The following is a 21,573-nucleotide window of genomic DNA, read 5'->3' on the forward strand; positions in this document are numbered from 1 at the left end:
CCCATCTGAATATTAACAACAGACAGAATGCCACGGGTTTTGTATTCTTTGCATTTCTTGTCCTTTCCCCTTTATTCTGTGCAGCACAAAATACGCACTAATTCACAGGCTACAAGTAGAGAAGTGGTTTGCTAAGAAAGAGAACTGGATCGTGACAGAAGGGCTGCGAGGACTAACCATCGCTGCTTGCCAGTTGTGCGCGGATGCTTCATTATTCTGCGGTGCTCAGGATCACTAACAGCTGCCTGTCTTTGACCCCCCAGAACTACACTCAGAAAGCAAAAATTTTTTCAAAGAAATCAAAACATCCTACTCACGGAGGCAGGACTTTTGTCATCTCTTAGTGGGTCTTTACATTAAGAAAAAGATTCCAGCAGGCACAACATAAAAAATTCATAGTTGGAAGATTTAGGAAGTAGAACCCTACATCTGTTGTCAAGCTAATGCCTTTCTTACGATGCTTATGTGCAATACAAATATCGAACAACAACAACAAACTGGTAACTGACTTTTACTTAAGGTGTTAACAAGAGCAGTTTTCATCTAACTCTCTGCATTTTTACCTCTGTACCTGTTTTGAATCATTCAGACTTTTGTCACTTTTGTATCTTCATACTGCCTTAGGTCATCTAATTGTGTTAATATAATGATGGGCTAAAAGCATCACTGTCAAGTCCTCCCAGTTTTTATACTGCAATTTTATTAAACATCTGGTAACAAAGAAGTCAAGCAAACATGTAAGTAACTCAGTAGTAATTTTAACAGTCATAAATCTTCAACTTCTAATGAAAAACTACTTCCCTCTTCCAAGGGTGTTCCAAGCAGCAGCATCCGAATGAACAGTTCCTTTAAACCAATATGCCTTCAGGTTTGTTTTGCTGCAGCAGCTGTGAGAATGTTCCATTTTCTTTTTGCGTGGAAACTGACCTTTACTAAATACCTGTCACTCAGTAGCCTTTAACTTTTTTTTTTGGCTTCAAGGCAGCTTGCTTTTTTTTTTTTTTTTTTTTAATCTTTACAGCCCATCAGGCAATGATTGCTCATGCATCCCAGGACAGAGTACTAACTCTGCCCATCAGACCCCTCTCTCTCTTCCCTAAAACTTCTCCCACTAAAGACATTAACAAATCCCTGCAGAACAGCTCTTCTCACTCCAGATAGAGAACTGAGGATGTTAGGTATTGACAAGAGGTATTTCTCACCCCATTCACTGGAGTTAGGAGTAGTAGGTGTTATTATTTCATCTCTCCTTACAATCCGGGGAATGAAAGAGCAAGAACGTCACTTGAATGCAGATAACTCTCATGACAGTCAAACGTGTTACAAATACGCTACAGAGGCAGATTCGCACATTGTAAAATAAAAACAAACAGAAAGCCTCCACAGATCAGGGTGGGAATCTAGGATGTTATTATGCTGAAAAATTCATTTACCAGGAATAGGCTCGGTGTATTTCCTGCCAGACGCTGGTGCATTTTTTGACTATCAGATAGATTTGGTTGAAACACTAATGGAATTTCCCCGAGCACTTTGAAAGATTAAGAGCCCTTTTCTAACCTCTCCCAACATACATCCCGTTCTCAAATGTTTGTATATAACCATGCCCAGTAAAGCAAAGTTGCTGGTTATTTTCAAAGCTGCCCGTCTTGATTTCTGCCTAACAGCTCACATTATTGCACAAGCATTTGCAGCCACTTCTGATAGCATGTGCTTTGGAAGACTGGATCAATGTTTAGGTGTAAAAAGTGAGCACTGGCGTTGGTACCTGCCTGGTACTGTCAAGCACGGGCAGGTAGGAAGGCACAGAAATCGGTGGAGTATCATACAAACTTACCAACACAGAATATATTTCATTGTGCACCAGCATATAACAGGCCCCTGTCTACTTTCCCATTTAATGATGTTAAAGCACAAAATTCAATATTGACAGTTACTTTCACCTGCTACAAAGTACTCTTCAGTTTCTCATTTACTCAATCAATCTTTCAGTCCATTCCAAGTGCTGGGCAAATGATTTATCAGAATGATGGTAACAAAGCACTTGGTTCTAGAAGTTCAAATGTTTACTTCTAGATGATGATGGAAAAAAAAAATGTTAGCACTCAAGAAGTCTTCAGAATCCAAAATCTTCACATTCCATGTAGAAATTCCAGTGCTTTTCCATTACAGACCATGGTAGAAACTCCTCTGTACGTAGAACTAATATCTCATTGACAGCTTGTGTCAGACTTTCTACTGAGTTGAACTGGATAGAAGAACCTGTTGAAAACAAATGCAAATGATTACACAGTGCATGCTGAAGCAAGAGAAAGCAACCACTGGCACTATTAATTAGACAGGTGTTAGTAGCTTGTTAGAACCACGCAGGCATCACAGATCCCTGTGCACTAGGATGCTTGTAGCCTAAGACCCCAGATATCTCACCTGTGGTGCTACCACAGTACGTGCACCCAGACTTCAGTGAGACAAGGCAGTGCTATGTGTTTCGGTGCTCAGGGTGAGGATCCCTCTCACCACGTCCTTCCTATAATCCTGAATGGACTGTACAAAGATGAAGCTGTACACGTTTATACAAAAAATTACAGCATTGAACAATGGGTATTTGCAATATTTAAATACCTGCTGGACTGACGCAACTACTGCAATGCATGAATTTAAGGCATTTGTGTCACTGCCAGGGCACCTGAACTTGTAGTTTTTACTGTTAAAATCAGTAACAAAATGGCAGAGTTAAGATCCAGCAACAAATAAGACCTTTTTTTTTTTTTTTTTCCATAGGGGTACAGAATCCAACAGGCACTTGAGACTGATGTTTTCAGAGTTACTGGGATTTGTTCATCTTTCATCCACACTTTCTCCATTCAGTATGGGTGCACACAATGCTAGAGCTGCCACAACCAGCCCAACATGGAAACTGACACATGTAGCAGATGCTAGCAGGGAAGGATTGTCATGAAAAGTGGTGATGGCCCCTGTTTAAAAAAAAAAAGTGTTCTGACAGTCTTGAGAGGACAGGCATTTCAAGAGGATTAGACCGACCAAAAGAAATACTTGTTGAAATACAGAGAAAACATGTCTCAAGGTACAGCAGGTGGTCATTTAGCTTGCACTCCTTTCTGATGTGCCATGCCAGGAGTTTGTCTTCCTTTGTTACCAAAGTTTTCTGTGTCACCTACGCCAGTTCCAACATGCATGAGAGATTCACTGCACTGACCACACTGGTAGGTCCTAGTGGTGAAAAATCTGCGTTATCTTGTAGGTATCAGACCTTTTAACTGTGTCTCATGCTCACTGACGAGTTGCCTGCCATTCCTGGATAACTTATCACCCAGAGCAGAGAAGCAGCAAATTACTAATAAAAGTGAGAGGTCTGAGTTCAGAATTGCAAATACACAATCTTGCATGTGAGGGTGTGTGTTGTTCCACGCAGCAGAACTTCTGACTTCAGCAAGAATACGATATCATTCCATATTTTACACCCTCAATGTGTCTTCTGGCATAACACAATACATAATGGAAAAAAAAAAAAAAGCATGATGGAGCTATAATCCGATGGCTACTGTATATTGAAGTATCTTGAACTATGGCAAACAAAGACGGGCAGGCTGAATGCATGCCCCATCCAAGAGGTAACATTACAGTGCTCCTCACACAAAGCTTATATCTCTTATGAAGGAGTAGTCAGTCACACCAGAGGTTCCTTACACACTCAACTGGAATTAATTTTCAAAGAGTGTAAGGAGAAATGCTTGAATGGGAAGTTACAAAACAGTTCTGCGGACAATGCCTTCAGGAAAAAAAAAAAATCTTAAAAGCAAGCCTGGGAATATTTTGATAAAATAAACTGGCAGAAACTGAGCTGAAAGGTTATCATTAATACTGGGTCTAGAGTAACACGACAGGCATGACTTCAACCTGTTTCAATCTGTTGAAAAAGCTTTTTCATCCTGAAATGCCCACATATTGCAGGTAAGTACAGGGAGACTTCTTGGCAAAGTCTGAAGTTATATGAACAACATCTTTTCATATCATAATTGGAGAAAAGACATCCATTTTTTACTTTTGGAAATGATCTTTTCAGCACTCTCACTGCAATATTCTAACTTAAAAAAAATCCAAAATAAAATTTGGAAGTGTAATAAAGTTATGACCAGATAAATCTATTGGTTTTGTTCGTTGATTCGCTGGCAGCTGATGGCTTTCTTTGTTGATTCCTTTGGGTCAAATTAATGTTTTACCAATTGGATGAAGATTTTGTAAATACCAGCATTGTATTATAAGTACAAATTTACCTGATTGTATACTTTAAAAACAAAAACAAAAGCAAACAAACAAACAAAACCAGAAGCAAACAAAAAAAATCCTTTTCATTCTAACCTCTGATTTTTAGTAATTTTAGGTAATGGTTAGCAAAAGCACTACAATTTATCCACTCCAAAGCCTCCCCCTTGGTTCTGAACAGCAGTGTTGGGTAAGAGTTTCTACATCCACACACAATCTCTTTTTCCTTAGCAGGTATCAATCAGTTTTTTAACATTTAGTCCCTGTGTTTCCTACTCCATATTCTGAAATAAGCAACTAACTTCCTTCTCATTTCCCTTTTTCTTTCTCAGCTCTTCTTCCCTTTTCTCTCTTTGCTTACTATTATGTTTAACATTTTAATACCCACTTTGAAGTTTCCTTTCTCCCTTTTGCCATCTGTTAACTCTCATCCCCTTACTGGCAGCTTACAGGCTTTTAGCAGTGCAGAACTGCTCCCATGCTAGTATCCAAAACTCAAATGTGTGCCTCAGGTTCAGAAAAAAGCTTAGGCAGGTAGTATGCACATAGCCAGGGTCTTTCTCTGCTTTACCACCTTTGCTGTCTTGTCAAGTGCTCTCAGTTTTCTTCCACCTTCATAAGCTAGAAGATAAAGTGCCAATCATTATCAATATCAGAATTAACTTTTCTTTTTTTTTTCTCTTTTTTTTTTTCTGTAAACCTGGAGAAAACATGTTCCCTTGATACTTTTTCCATCCCGCCTGCCAAGAACTTCTCTGTGTGCATTGGTATCTCTTTCAGCCTTACATTTTTGAAACCTTTTTAAATGTTTTTCAACTTCTGTTTTCATTTTGTTACAACTTTGCAAGACCTTGCTTCTGTGGTAGATAAGAACCTGAAAATTCTATTTAAGTGCTATATAATTCCCATTAGTGGCACAAAAATATAAATGTCAGACCAGAATCTGCAGTTGCATAAAGGTTAGTCACCAATGATTGCTACTTCTGTGCAGTCTCCATTTTCTGATCACTAAAATATCCCCTGAAAGATCTTTTTATTATTATTATTTATCTTTAAATGGCTATCCTACCAGTATTTTTTCCAATTACAAATTGCTGAAACCATCCAGAGATACCATTAAGCATTTTGTAACTATTTTGCTGATGTAAATTATCTGTAAAAGTTATTTAAATGCCCTTACATTATAACCACCAGCATATTTGAGTCAATATACAGGCAGCAGTCAATCTAGTGTCCATACTTCTGTAATACAGGTGAAGGTTATTACTACATCTGAGAGGAAGCCTAACTGATTGTGATATCTGTAGCAAAGTCACAGGAGATGCTATTCATCTAGCTCAAGCAGATCTGGGTAGGTGCAATAAGTCTAGATGCGGGCTACAGATGCATCAGCAAAGAGAAACTCTACGGACAACACACTGAAAGATGTCAGCAGTTGATCTACGATTTGGCAGTGAAGACTTAGAAGAAAAAAAAAAAACAAACCCACAGCCTTAGATTTCAGGTTTCTTGGGTTTCTTCTGTGCTCCTTTCAGGAACCCAAATAGAGAACACCAGCCATAAACCAGGAATCCCATCATGCATTGGCCCTTCATACCCAGAAATGACATCCAGAACCTCGCATAAACAACATTTAGATCCTGTGACTCTTAAAAGGCTGCTACTGAATTGAGGCACATGAGTTCTGCCCATGCTAGTGGTAATGTTGCAAATGACTTATTTCAGCTAATTAAGACATTAATTGGCATCTTGGAAAATGAGATGATTGTGGACAGTTCACCATTGTAAGACTGGATCTTTCTCTGACAAAATAAGATGCTTCCATGGTAACTGTTTTTGTTTGTCTTATTTTTGTTGTTTTTTTTCCCCTCAAAATGCCTTTTCTTTCCAGGTCTCCCCACAGTTCTTGACTCACTTCATGTGATGTAGATCTTCATTCTGACAGATTTTCGTTCTCTGTATCCTGTAGTCCAAGGTCTTTGCCTTTACAAACAGATTAGTGATATTTGTCTAACAATCAGACATGACATCCAATTCAGATACCTGAAGGTAAGGTATTCCCTAAAAGATACAGGCCAGCATGGATTTTGGCTACTTGCTTTGTGACACTCTGCATCCACCTCCATCCTGATTTGGAAAGCACTTTTTTTCTCCAAAAATTAATTTATCAAGTACATTTGCTGTATTTTCTATACTAGTAGGTACCATCTATACTGGTAGGTACCATTTCAAAAAACTTGAAGGTTATTTGTAACATCTTGTGAAATAAATAAATGAATCGTTTCCACTTGGAAGCTAACTAATGGATTATAATGACCACTTGCAGTTCAGCGCACAGCTAAGATTGTATCAGGAGGACTTAGAGCACCTTCTGATAGTCACCCAGCCTATGCTTCTTTCATTCACAAATCAGACAGCTACTCACCACAGATCACCTGTAGGTTCAGTTCATCATTTGCCTATAAATAGAATTCACGTGGCAATAATTTGGAATTTAATTCATGCTTTCACAGATCATTATTCTATTCTCTTGATGCTACATAAAATGGTAGATTTGAGAAAGCAATGTTTCTTCTTCTACTCAAAGAATAACATTTCTCAGGACTTCATTCTTTCTTTTTGTCCTCCAGTAAGATTGACAAAAGCAATGTCATAAAGCAGAAAAAATGATTAGGTATCTAGAATCATTCTTCTCTGAATTCATTTCATAACAGTGACCTTTCTTGTTACACTCTGCTTCTGTATGGAAAAAGGACTTGCAGGCATGATTAAAGAGCAGGAATTCATGCCTTTTATTCTAAAGCATCAGTTTCAAGGTTTACACTGAAATTTCTTTAATTATTTTTATATTTCTTGTAGCAGGAAGTATTGTTCCCACAACACAGTCAAGGAGATGTTATACTTTATGGAGAGATAAAGTTACTAGCAAATCTATTTTTAAATATCTGGGGAAAAAAAAAAAGTATAATATTAATAATACTTCATAGCTTTTCTGCAAGCAGTGCCTATATAGGTGATATAAATACAGTATATTATTCCCCATTAAAACCTGTGCCCACATCATAATCTTATACAGTAACATTTTTTTCTCATCTGCTAGATACATTGGGTATATGCATGTTAGCCAGTAATGAATACTTTATATGATATCATACACTCTGAATTGCTACTCTTCAGGGCCATTGCGTTGTTGTATTAAAGTATTTTAAGATTTTTATTTACGAGTCTGGGAACTCAAAACGTCAAATTCCTTACAGAAAGAGAATGTTACAATATAGAAATAAAATGTTACAATAGGCTATCAGGGAAAAGAGAGAATAATTTAAGTCTCAGCAGACAGTCTCTTCCTGTCTTCAGTGTAGCTGTAATTTTATTTTTCCCAAAAAGTTGAGAGGCATTATTGACAAACACACAAATATCAATCTTGAAATGTATACAGACTCCCATAAAAGAATCTATATTCAAGACTGAATTTATTAAAAAAAAAAAAGTATTTTAAATATAAAACATTGTGCCTGATTCCTTTTTTTTCTAACCCAAATATTTTTACATAGCTGTCCAGATGACCTTTCCATTTCTGGATTAAGTCAACCATTCTACTTAAATATCAAATTACTAAGTTCTCCAATAACAACAAATGCATTTACCGATATCATTTATTAAAAGGCAGTAAGATTGCTCTAAAAGGATTAATAGGAGACTATTTCTCGGTCTGACTAGCAGGCTGCAGGTTCCCACCACAGGTTTCTCTCTTTTTAGACTTACTATTTTGAGTTATTATTTTACACTTGCTTAGACAATAATTCACTTGTGTACTCATTTGGAAGGCAAATACAGAGTTCTCTAAAATTATATCTAAGCATTTTAGAAAACCTGAGTTTAATGTGCCAAGTTAGTAAGAACCAGCTCCAGAAACAACCCTGAGTAATTAGAAAGTAACACTTTAAAATTCTCACAATTTACAGCACACTGAAATGTAGATTGTAAGAAACAGAAGACAATGTATAAATCAATTTACAGTTCAGATCAGAACAATTATTTGATAGAAAAACCAATAGTTCATGCTTTTTGTGCACTGGCAAAATCTACAAGAGCTGTGATTCATTCCGTAGATTTTATGTGGAGTCTCAGAACAACTTCTAGAGGCTTCTCCCTAGCTGTTATTGTGTGGTGATTTAAACACTGAACTGTTTTCCTTAGAAGATTTGTTCCAACTTTGTGAAAAGTTGGTCCTGAAAAAAAAAAAAGTGCAATATTACCTGAAAGCTCATCAAGGTAAGATTATGAGGTTGTCTACTAACTGCCTTAATTTGACAAAAACAAAAACAAAAACAAAAAGTCTGTCTTTTCCCTGTTTCAAGCAACACAGCAGCTGAAAGCATGTCCTCTTGAGGCTTGCTGTTAATCACATTGCTTTTCATTTATCGCTTTCTTGAGTAAGGTAGAAAAAAGATAGATGTGTATTTGGAACGTTATCTACAACAGTTCTGTTTGTCTTAGTCTTCTCGCAGTCTCCACAGGACCACCAAAGCAGATGAAAAGCTGCTATGTGCAACTGGAAGGTCAGTTATCAAAGTATTTCCTTTACACCTTTTTTATTTTTTATTTTTTTCACAAAGTAAAAAGGCCAGAGAGACACTGTTTAAAGCTTTTAGGAGTCAGTTTACTTACTTTTCGCCAGACTTCTTAAGAAAATGAATCTCTTACGCACAGGGAAAAGAAGCAACTGTCAGTAATTGTAACATGTAAGATTCCAACTAGATATATGGAAAAGAAATTCACCATGAGCATGGTCAAGCACTGGAACAGCTTGTACAGAGATGTTGTGGAACATCCATCCTTGAAGATATTCAGAAATTGACTGGGCAAGGCCTGGAGCAACTTTATCTAACTTGGAATTTGGCCCTGCTTTGAGCAGGAGGCAGGGCTGGAGACCTCCAGAGGTCCCATCTGACCTACAGTACTCTATAGTTCTGTGAGATCACTCTCGCTGTCACCTAGTTACTTTTGAAGTAATGTTCCAGTTTCAGAAATAAATAAATCAGTTAATAATAAAAAAAAAAAAAAACAGGTAAGAAATTAAATTCTTAGAGTTGGTTTCCACAACATGTAGTCCTTTCCTTGTTTTTCCTTTCTGGCCATCTCAAAAGTGAATTTTGTTTGGTTCTTGCTAGCCACTCAGCTCAACTCCCAGTCAGTCACACAACATTCTGCCTTTTACCTTGCTGATGGTCAAGTAAGAGCAGGTAGAGGATTTTGGAAAGGCAGAGTGTGCAGATGGAGTAAGCCTACACTTCAGTTATGGCATGCAAAGTTGCTGGAAAATACAGCCTTGTAAATTCTGCTGACAGAACTATTTGCTTCTTCATAAAGTATGTAACTACCTAAAGCAAATGTCTGGAACTTAAAAGTGTTGGAAAATATTTTTAAATATTTTGTCTGTAAGCCATAAAGAAGAGAACACAGCATGCATTCAAACACCATCAAAAATAAATTTTTGAAGCCAGAATTCAAATAATAGCTGCACCATGAAATAACTGAGATGGGAAAATATTCTGGATAGGAGTATTTGTCTACGATCTCACTCTGCTTCCAAAGTACAAAATATAAAGTAGCAGAAAATATAAATAATATATAGTGCATACCCCTGTCTTTTACAGTCACATAAATAAGGACATTGTGTGGTTAATGAATATTCGGCTACAGGTAACAAGGAAGATACATTTATTAAATGCAGGAAGCACATTTTTAAGATGCTGTGGATTTTTTTTTTTTTACACTTCCATGTACTTCTCCTCTTCCATATAATTATTGCCATTATTGATAGTGACGATGGGCCACTACTTCAATAATTCCCAACCACAAAAATTCAGATATACAGAATCAAGCTCCTTTGAGTCATGATATTTTGTGTGTCCTCCCCACCTCTCCATCTTACCCCATCCCCACCCCACCAAAAAAAAAAAAAAAAATTAGGAAAGAAAGAAGAATTAACCTTGGGGTTCTTGATTCACATACTGATTTTGGAATCACTAAGTGTTCAAGATCTTTTTCAGCTATTCTCCAAAAACATGAAGATAATAATTGTAGAGTTTTTCAGTGAAAGTAGTTTCTGACTTTATTTTCTAAGCCTTGCAGAATCTGGAGCTCTGAACTGGAACTCTATGCAGCACCAAAAGTATTACAAGCTTTCAAGTGTGGGTTACATTTCTTTACATTACAGTTACTTAAGGCAAGGAAATATAAACTACACTGGGCCAGATTTGGGTTTTGGACTAATACCTAAGTAATATTTCAACAAGTTCAATGAAGCAAAGAGATCCCTCTTCTGAAGAGTTCACAATTAGAGTCTAATGGAAGATTCTTGCAAATATGTATATGCAATGTTTACTAGTACCCTAATGTTACACCTATCTATGAGGTATAGAAATACTTCATAGTTTTCTTTCATGATGCTGAAGCACTTGGATTTAAATATTCTCCTGCCACATCAGCAGTTTCAGCCTCACAACTTTCTACTGCATAAGGACAAGAAGATAAGACTGACTAGCAAGAAAACTGAAATTAATTACACTTCTATCATTTTTCCAGGACTAGCGAAGCCACAAAAGAAAACTAGTTAAAAGTCAATTTAAAATGGCTGAGCTTTACATTCAGAATTTATTTAGCATGAAGTAAAGAAGCAATGGCATTGTGCATCTGAGTGTTTCTTAGGAAACAAATGTAAAGGGCAAACAATACAGCAAATCCATCTTTGAGCTATATGGCTTCTCATGGCACTCCCAAAGCTTCATTTAAGAGATTCAATAAAATACACTGAGACATTCGTTTTTAAAGAATTTTCATTCCTAACTAAGAGTTTGATTTTGATAATTTATATTCAAAAATATTTTTGGTCAGACTTGAAATCTGAAAAGGCTCTCCTCAGAAGTGGATACAAAAGGTTTGGGTTCTGTAAGCTCAAAAAGTGGAAAAAGGGTTGTTACATTTTTTTTTAAAGATTATACTGCACAATAAGCAGTTCCTTCCTTCACTTAAAAGAGCACTTGCAGCAAATAATTAAAAAAATCTATACATGGAACAATGTTTCTGTGAATTTCCAAGTTACTAATTTTTATTTTATTATACATTTTTATTTTTGCATAATCCCCACGTCTGTTAGAGTGGGGATTGTTGTCTACAAAATGAACCTTTGTCTACAAAATGAACCTACCCTCTTGCTGTAAGTTTCCAGACAGGATTGACCACACAGATAATAGGGTGACGAGGACGACACATGCTACCAGACAGTTATGTTGGTAAGCAGAGCGACAACTAGTACCTTGAGAAAAAATGAACACGGCTGGCTAATCATTTGTTCAGCAGAGAAACACAACTCCTGTGAGCCATAACATGTAACTTTTCAATTCATATCAAAGGGAGTTCAGCCTGTTTGTTTGTTTGAAACACAAATGTTAACATAATGTGTTATATAATCTATTTCTTGTGATTTTTAAAACCACCTCCCTCCAAATATTCTGCCCTGGCAGTTAAGACACTCACTATAATTTCTTCTATAACACACACACACAAACACACAGAGAACTAGGCTAACAAAGCATTTTCTGCAGAAGATTCTCAACTCCAGGGTTTACTTCATCTTTTGTACTGCAGCTGAAGGGCCTATCTATAGTCCTGCAGAAGTGTAAGGAATCACTTTACTGTGTGGACACTCTTTTGGTTTACAGTGGATGATACAGATGTAGACACTTGTCACCTCTGATAGATATCCTTGTTCCTGTTTGCCACAGCAGGAACTGATTCAGCACTGTTACTCACTTCAGTGCACGGTGACATTGGCCATGGTGAGGGTTTGAGCTGACCACTCTGACTCTGCACTGCTGTTGATCAGGGTTGGTGGTCATCCCTCTGTGGTGTAATCAACAGCAGTAGAGGCAAAAATGCTAGCTCAAAGTGCAGTAACCACCATTGAAATTGTGCAAATACTACGGATAGGGTTTAATGTGCAATCAGCATGTAATACTGAAAATACAAATTTAAAAGCTCAGTGAACTCCACACAGATCTCAGCATCCTCAGTAACATTTCCTCTCTTCTCTCTAAATTAGACTACACTAATTATATTATTCCACAGTGCTGTTATATCATATTTCACTTCCCGAAAGCATTTGTCTTTGCTCTTACTCTGTTGAGACAAGCAACTAAACACTTCAAATGACGTAGAGTTATTTTATTAACTACATCAAAATAACAAAATGTTTCTAATTTGGATGCAGGAGAGTAGAACATACGGAGCTCTCAAAAACTTCATTATTACCTCTTTTAGATCAATCTAACCCATCAGCAGAGTCATCATTTTTCCCCAGCACTCTTTCCCTCCCCCAGACAAATCAATTCCGTTCAACCTGCTTTCTTTTTACCTTGTGTAACTGTTTTATATCCCCTGCCCACACCATTTGTTTTTTTTAACCAGTTAAAAAAATAAACAAACAAAAAAACCTTACTCCTTAATTCTCTGGTAATTGGGAGACTTTCAGCTGCTTCTCTTTCAGTGCATAGCAATGTTTTCGCAGTTTCTGTCTGAGTTCTTGGATGCATGTTGCTCAGGTCAAAGCTCCCAACAGGTAGAACAGAGTCAGCGCAGGGACTCGGGTAGTGCTGGGTGTGGTTGCTGGGGTCCCTTGTGATAAAATTCTTTCCTGAGAGTGCAAAAAGATCAAGACAACTTTATTCTATTTATTTATACCAGTATTATCTAGTGCTGGTGGTTTAATGCTTTAACACACAGAGTAGTTATGCTTTTTATTTTTCTTGCAGGCAAATCCTGAAATTTCCACTCAGCTTGACATTCTCTAATATGTAAGGAGGTTTTGGTTTTCTGCTCCTTTACATCTGAGATGTAGCTGCTAGAGGATGACTAGGGCATTCGCTTTTTTCCTTGGCAAAATTACTTTAGATGCCATACAAATTTAGCTTGAAAAGTAGCCTACTAAATATGCATGAGTTTCACTGCATGTCTCAAGGAAAGCAGAAACATATGGTATCACGTATGATCACAACAAAACTACTCTTACTTGCTTTCATGCAATCTTCCTGATCTCAGCCACTCATTTCATGGTCAGTACCTGAAGTAACACTAACATCAACATTCTGAAACAGTTTCTGTGGATCAGCCATTAAGAAATCACCCCAGTTCCCTTGAAAACACCCTTTATTACTCATAGTTTTTGCATCTTTCGTGAACTAAAGTTAGGGAGTCATTCTAATATTTACAGGTGTCCAATGGCTATTAAAGGCAGTCAGGGATTGCCAGGGCCCAAGAACTCCACTAATCACACTGTTTTCCAAAGACTACCTTCCCAAAATAACAACCGGGAAAATGTATGTATGTATTACACTCACGGTTAAAACTGGTTATGCTTTTATTTTAAGCCACCTAAATGTAAAATTTCTGAAATGAACATCTGCTCTGCAACTGACATCTGCTCTTCAGCTGACATCTGCTTCTGAATCCTTGCTTATTCCTGGCCATTTTTTCGTAAACATTATGTCTTTACAGCATTTATCAGAAAGCACACAGGAATAAATTCCAAACCATATAATCATAGTTTATTCTGCTTCTCCGAATACAGACAGTCTAGAATTATTGTATATCTTCTCAATGTTTATTTCTCACTCAGACTTGAACACAGTAATTCCTGCTTTCTGCTACTGTGATCCTACAAGGTACTAAAGGCTCAAAGAAGAGGCACAGCTGTCTAAAGTACAATTTAGTTGGGATTAAGATAATTCATTCCCAAATTGCAATTTGTAAAACTTATGTTAAATACTGTTAAAAATTTTTGCCTTACTCTGGGATTCCTTTGCTTCATGGGATCTTCAAGTAATTTCCATTAACCTTCCTCAAGGGCCTAAAATTCTGCTACTGTACAATCCTGGAAGTACCTTCATCTCAAAAAGCTGAAAAACTAGGACTTTTCTTATGCTGTCGGCAGCTACAGAACAGGAACTCCTTCACCTGTCTTGCCTAAGAGCCTTAATTTGTTAAAGGTTCTTAGGACATGCTTCCTACATTGGTCTGTATGCAAAATTCAGTAGTAGCTGTTTCTTGCTGTTAAAAGATGGCTAGATATAGCCACTGCCAGATCATTTTCTTCCCATTATCCCATCATCTTCATATAATAGCTCAGTGACCAGAACACTGAGCTAAGATATGGCAAGCTGGAAGAAGTGTAAGGGTACTACTTAAAATAATAGCATTCTGCTCTGAAAACAGTCAAATTATCAGGCCCAGTATTCTCTTCTAGCAATGCTCTGGAATGTCTTGAAGTAAATACAATTCGTTATTACAGAAAGAAAAATAAAAGAGTGATTCCTCAAATAGGCAGGATACACTTCTATTATAAACACGTAGTGTTTGAGTATATATTAAAAAAATAATATAACATATTAGACTGTTATGTTACATATTAGAGAATAGAAGTGTGTTTGTGAGTAGCTAGCATCCATATTAACAAACCTTCCTATGCTGTCCAGCAGGCTGACTGCAGGCAAAGTGCCCCTTGGGAGCTGCCCTTGGAATGAGCTCTCTCTCAAACCACCTGCAACCGTTCTCACAGTACAACAACAGAGGTTGATCATCTTCTGTAAATTTTTAAGACCCTGTTTAATTTCCTAGTATGTATCTGGCTATGTAGTATCTGAAATGGAACTGAAAGCAAGAACACTTCAGCTTTCCCTCCTCAATTTCCCAACTAGGACTAATGGTTGAATATTAATGTGATCTTAAATTACACCTGAGAACAAAATCTCTCTAAATACTCTTTCCTAGATTACCCTAGATCACCCTGGGCTGTGTGTGAAAGGCATGAAGAAAAAAAAAAAAGTTTACTGATCCCCAGTCTGATTTATGTTTGTCAAGTAACTATTTTTTGAAGAAACTGATTTCCCTGTTTTAGAAGTTATAATATTTATCATAAATCTTCCATGAAAGGAGAAATTTATAAGAACTAGTGAAATATTCAAAAGCCTATAAGAAGTTAGAGACTAAATCCATTTTTTAAGTCTCTTACACCCGGTAAAAACTTAACTTACTGAAGCAGGACAATATAATCTCATCATCTCAGTGTTCTTAGCCTAAAGCAATTATCAGTAGAACATGATAGTTTGAATATCAGATTAGATATTTTACAAGAATATATCTTAATTTACTTTTAGTATTTTAAGAACAGGCCAAGCCTGGTATCCCAGTTCACGTGAGGTGCACTGACTCATCAAATTAACAGACCCAATTACAAGAGCCCAAAAGCTGTTCGGATTCCAAGTGCAATTGACTGTCAAAGACACTTGGGTTTCCCTGGAAGCACATTAGTTATCAAAATCAGGCCGAAGTTCTTAAGTCTACTGCGCAGTTCTGAGAAAAATTATTCAATGTCTTTTTCTCATATCAATGCACTCTGTTTCTTATGATTGATTATTTTTAGAGAATATCTCCCTAGTTATTAATGTTTCTTGAACATACCAGGATGTCCACTGACACAAATTATTTAATATGACTTTAATATGTACATACAATTAAGTTATGCATGTATCTGAGTTTCCAACAGAGTAAACAAAGTATTAAATTCATTTATTAAAATCTTCACTTTCTCTCTATATTAAATATTTTAGATAAAATTTTACATAAATATTTTTATACGGCAGCCATAACATAATTATTCTCTCGACACAAACACATTCTGAAAGAAAAGAAACATGCACTTCTTTAAAGATAACTAGTAATTTCTGTCACTATGTTTCAAGCCCAAGATCTACAGTACACATGTAGCACAGAATAAATCAGAAAACAATGGATGAATTTGGAATTTAAGCTCTTCAGAAATCACTTTCTGCTGCTTTCAGTCATGGTGAATATTAGATTTTGTGGTACGTACCCAAGGACTCTCTTTGTTGTGATGGTAATTCCAGGTCATTAGAAACAGGCACTTCTTCAACAAGAAGTTTTGACAACTCCTTCCCACAATACGTAACCTGTACAAACAAATCTAAATCAATAACTGGTCATTCTAATTACTTTTTTTTTTTTTCTGATAGGTGACAAATTTTCACTTTTCTTATAATACTGAGTTTATGCGTATAATAGTCCAAACTGTGTCTATCAATAACAAGCAGAAATTCTGCTCATTTGAATTCTGACTGACAAAACGTACTTCATCTGCTAAGCCCTGTAAACCATGCCACTATTTTTGCAGCATTTGTCCCTGACACTCTGACATTTCAATAAGATTGCTCCTTTTTGTTCTCTTAACTACCTTTCAGCTTTTCCTGTCAGTCTCTTAATCATTTTTAAAACTACTCTTTAAAAGCACTGAGAGCTTACAGAGTGGGCATTCCACGGTCTCTGAACTAGTTCATCATTGTACATCTGCTCTTTTTCTGGGGTTATGTACCTCTCCGTTTGCTGCTTATTCATTAACAGTAAGAAGACTTTAAAATTTAGGCTTGTACTGTCTTCTGTTTTAAGAACTAAGAACTAGAGGTCCTAAATGGTGAAAATATTTTCTAATTGCATTTTACCTTATAAATTACAGATTTGTGAAATTTGTTATTTCTATTTATTAGTATTATTTCAGAGAGTAAAATCAGGCCTACCTTGTTCCACACATACTTCCATGTCACAGAAATATCATTTCCTAATAGGTCTTTAACCCACTGAACTGGATTCTGAAGTATTTTGTTTTCACTTGTTTTGATCTTGCCATTTTCTAAGAGTGTGGCTTTATGACTAAATTCCTAAGAAATAAAAATTAAGGAGGAATTTTTAATTCATAAATCAACAAATCTAAAGTAAAATCCTTAAAATATGGGAAAATGATGAAGGATGATATAACTGAAATGTTGCAGCTAACTTGTTTTTTCTCAAAAAAAAAAAAATTACTGCCACTATGTATCGTAAACTGTGATACATAAGATAAAAGGATTTATTCCAACAGAATAAGATGTTTTGGCCACACAGATAACACTATCAGAGGACAACTCCCCCTAGGTTTGAGATCAAATTCCTTTTAATAACAAGTGCTTGTCAGAACAGTATTTGCATTTTATTTCCTCTTAGACATAACAGAGCTGTGAATAAATTAATTTGTAAAAGAGAACTTAGGAACCCACACTCCAAAAAACTGTAACTCAAAGTCAGTCTCTTAGATGTGTGGAATAAATACATGTCACAGTAGAATTCCAACAACAATTCAAAGATTCAACATATTTACACAAAACTTCATCTACATCAAGAGACATTAAAAGGAGAAACCTGACAGCCCTACCTCATGCAAAATTAAGTATAAAAGAATTTATTGTTACTGTCTCTCTGACAAGTAGACCAGTTCTGAAAACTTATATGCACCTCTGGAAGCATGGCTTACAGTTGTTTACAGATCAGTAAGTTATGGTTTTGTTATACTGGTCTCAGTTAGGCTAACACAACAAAAAATAGTTGTTGATTGGTAGGTTGTTGATTGTTGACTGTTAGAACTTGGTAAGTTTGCTTAGTATGCATGAGGTTAAACAATCACAAACGGAGAATTATCCATCAGATTCAACTGCCTTCTACCATGACAAATGGCTTGGCTCTGTGTCTGTAAGAATCTAAACAAAGATGTTTAACCCAAACATTCTGACAAACACCGAATCCAGTTTACAGTTTCATAGGTTGGGTCCACAGTGTTCAAAATTGCATCCTGCCTACCCAAAGCTAACTTAAGTAAGGACTAAGCACTAAATGTTGTTATCAGGTAGATATCTGTAACTACAAAGAAGGAAACTTTACTGATCATCACTTCTTTGCAATGCAACAGATACTGGCTTCTTAACTCCAATCTCTACAGTACTCACTGTCTTCTAAGACATGAGTGCCATTTTCATTCTACTAAAAACCACTGACTTCTCTAAACCCCCAACATCAACATTTCAACATAGGGTTATAATTCCTCACATCCACATGTATCAGGCTGATATCATAGGTAACGGTCTTCAGAGATGACAGTAAGCATACCAAATTCTTCATCCTTGAATTTAGTCATCTTGGGGTTTGGAGAAATATTACATTTCCTTCAACAATATGAAGAATGTGTATAGATCTATGACACGACTCAGTGTAGAGAGCTGTAACTTCCTAACACTGTCTTATGTTACTAAACAGAGTAACACACCAAACAGCTGCTCTCAGCAGAAAAGCATTCCTGAGCAGATTGTAGGTGCATAAATGAAGGTCTTTTCTACATTAACTATACCTGATTAGCTGAAAAGTACCTTTCATATTTTAGTCAATATGTTGCCCTGGAAATCAACTGGCTCACAACTGGGAATTCAGTCAATAATTCCATCATTTACTCAATACAAAGCCAGTTCCCTGGCAGCTGTCTTGCAAATCTGCTTTGTATTTGAAAGCACAGGGGCATGTTTTTATATTAAAAAGACGTTGATTTTACTTTTACTTTTTGCAAATGTGGTTCGCATCAGACTCCAAAACCAGCTGGCATGTAAGCAAGTAATTTTGCATGCATTCATGTCTGCTGTGGCACAGTGAAATCCTTAGTGTTACATTTATTTATTTAAGGGACCTAACAGTTGCTTCAAAAATCACATTGTCATAAGGACCTGAATGTACCTCCTCCTTTCAATTTGAAAACTGGGTATTACACAATTACACACAACTAACAACTCCACTCTGGTTTTAGCAACAGGAAATACTAAGAAACTGATAATGCAAAGTTAAACACAAACTTTACACATTCAGTGTTTGGGGTGTTAAAGTCATGGGGTAACAGAAGACGTACATAACCTCTTCCTTTAAAACTCATAAAAGATTATCTGCAACTAATGCATAAAAATTTTCACTACCAAATGCTGAAGATACAGACTACTGTTTCCCCATTTTTTTTCATTATTTGCTAATATTAGCATTATTATATCTCAACAATTACCTGCAGTTTGAATTCTAAAACATTTTCTCCTGGCTTAATCCTTCCCAATTGAAGTAGATCTATCAACTGGAGCTTCTTCTTGTTTTTTCTTTCATACTTCACTTGTTTTTGTCCACATTCCTGATAACTATAGCCCTGGGAAGATTTCTTACTAAGGTTTGCTGGGTAATCTGTGTTTGATGTAAGATTTGTAAGCACTAAGTTGGCATTAAATGGGTTCTCACTGCGCTGAAAGATCATTCCCTGCAGAGTATTTGAAAAGTTCTCTGTGGATGTTGACACAATTACTTGCTGGTGCTGTTGCTGGAAAGCTTCTTTCTTATTTACGTATCTGTGTAGATCCTCATCTGTAAGAACCTGCTGACAGTCACCACCTGGCTGACAAACATTGTTATTGACAACAGTGCTTCGGGCTTCTGAAATATTTAATGTGTTTGTTGCTGGAGTGGGATGTAAAGACTTGTGTCCTTGCTCTGCAACTGCTACACAATCAATGCCGTTTTGCTGTGAATTCTTTGTTTCAGCAGTGGAACCAGCAGTTTCTGAAGGCACTGTCACCACTTCTACAGCATTTGACATAGTATTGAAGGGGTATTTTCTTTTCGTCTTTTCAGATGTTGAAGTATGATCAGAAACCTCTTTGCTTCTAATTGCTTCTTTATTTGCTTCTGTCTCAGCCAGGCAGTTGTTTGGATGTTGGCTGCATTCCTGAGCTGAAAACCTATTTTCTAAAGAGAGATGTGCTTCTACTCTGTTTCCATTAGCCATGCTGGCACCAAGCCCCATATCAGATGTAACTACATCAGGATGCATGATTTCATCAGCAGCTAAACCTTGTCCTTTACCATTTCCGTAGGAAAAAAGTATGTTTGAGATTTGGTCCTCTAACTGAGCTGCTCTGAATACTTGCTTTGTTTTTCTGTAATTTTGTATTTTCTGGACTAACTCCTTCTGGTTTTGGGCAACAGTCAACAGACTCTTTTGCCTGGAAGCAAGGTTAACTACTTGTTCCCTCAGTGCTCCCTTCTTAAAAGATTCCACTGAAGCCCTACAGAAAATTAGAAAAGTCTTATTAAAGACCCCATAGTTACTATGAACAGAGAACAAAAACAGTTAAACAGATGTAACTCACTAAAAACAAAGTAGGTTTCAAAGGACTTTGCCAACATCTAAAATTTGAACAATGTTTTAATCATGTATGAAGTTAATGGTTCAGATCCAAGGTTTCACACACAACAAACTGCAGAATTCTGTCTAGAAGTAGCATGAAAGCTTCAAAACTATAGCAAAAACCTTATACCACCCTTAACTCATAGAATCTAACCTGGGTCTCTATTACCATTGGCCAGCCTTTTATCATTGCAAGTAGCAATGGTTCATTGAAGTCAAAGCTTTTAAAGGATGTACTATCAGATATTTTTATGGTCTTCTACCGTAGAACATTTAGTGAACAGCAAAACTGTAATAATATCACATGACCATTCAGACAAAAGCAGTTTAGGATGTTGTATGCCAGTTTGGAAATCTCTTTCCCTTCATCAGGACTTGCTTCCTAGTTGACCTGGTCTCCCTGTAAGATTCTTTCCAAGGATTCACCTCCTGCTAGAAGGGAATTCCTTGTTTTCCCACTTTGGCACAAGAACCATCAGCATGGCCTAATACTCTTTTCTCCTCATCTCCCCTCATGAGATAATTGATTGCACCATTGCTCTGGCTCCTTGCTGGAAAGATAGAGGAGTACCACAATGTGTGGGCAAAGGAACAGCAGTGCAGTTTGCTTTTAACTCCACCCACGGCAGAGACGCCATGCAAGTAACACTATCCCAATCTGAGAAAAGAGAGACTGTAGAGGGGATCAGGACAGAGCTACAGCAAGACTAGTTCGTACAAAACAAGGACAGCTAAACTACAATGTGACTGTATTGGTGTTCCATTCTGTACTGTGATACTGCTTGCTGTCACGTGCTTAGAACCCATGATATGATCAGTGTATCAGCATATCATTGATCACTGATATTAGTAAGCCTAGACAACTACAGAATACCACAGAAGCCTGTGAGGCTCCACACATTTTTCTAGCACTGTTTCTCTGGGAAGTTTTGTTGCTTTATTGCCAAATAGGTACAGAAAGAAGCTGCAACTGAAGAGAAAGTACAAAGCAAAGATAGTGCAACTAGAATGACAAAGGCAAAGCAATTTACAGCCACTGACAAATACAGTGCTTTTTTCCCCTCCTTTTTCTTAGGTGAGAGAAACATTTTAATATCTTCAAAGGAACATACTGAAATAGAGAAGTATTAGTATTTCTCCCT

The 21,573-nt window shown here is 36.8% G+C and overlaps 1 protein-coding gene across 3 annotated transcripts in view; it reads right to left on the reverse strand.

The window, feature by feature from the left end:
* Positions 1-101: 101 nt before the first annotated feature.
* Positions 102-21,573, reverse strand: part of ANKRD31 (ankyrin repeat domain 31) — a 69,295-nt gene continuing 47,823 nt past the window's right edge. For 2 of the 3 annotated variants that reach the window (XM_083816613.1, XM_083816614.1), the window contains exons 20-24: positions 19,262-20,309; positions 16,932-17,072; positions 16,214-16,310; positions 12,785-12,979; positions 104-2,259 (exon numbers count right to left, since the gene is read on the reverse strand). In XM_083816613.1, coding sequence (XP_083672739.1) covers positions 2,114-2,259; positions 12,785-12,979; positions 16,214-16,310; positions 16,932-17,072; positions 19,262-20,309 — 1,627 coding nt within the window. In that variant the 3' untranslated portion in view covers positions 104-2,113. Of the gene's footprint in view, positions 2,260-12,784; positions 12,980-16,213; positions 16,311-16,931; positions 17,073-19,261; positions 20,310-21,573 lie in introns of all 3 variants that reach the window. The other variant, XM_083816612.1, reaches the window with a different exon arrangement.

The sequence above is a fragment of the Anser anser genome (genome assembly GCF_964211835.1).
Source record: "Anser anser genome assembly, chromosome: Z".
Taxonomy (NCBI): Eukaryota; Metazoa; Chordata; class Aves; order Anseriformes; family Anatidae; genus Anser; species Anser anser.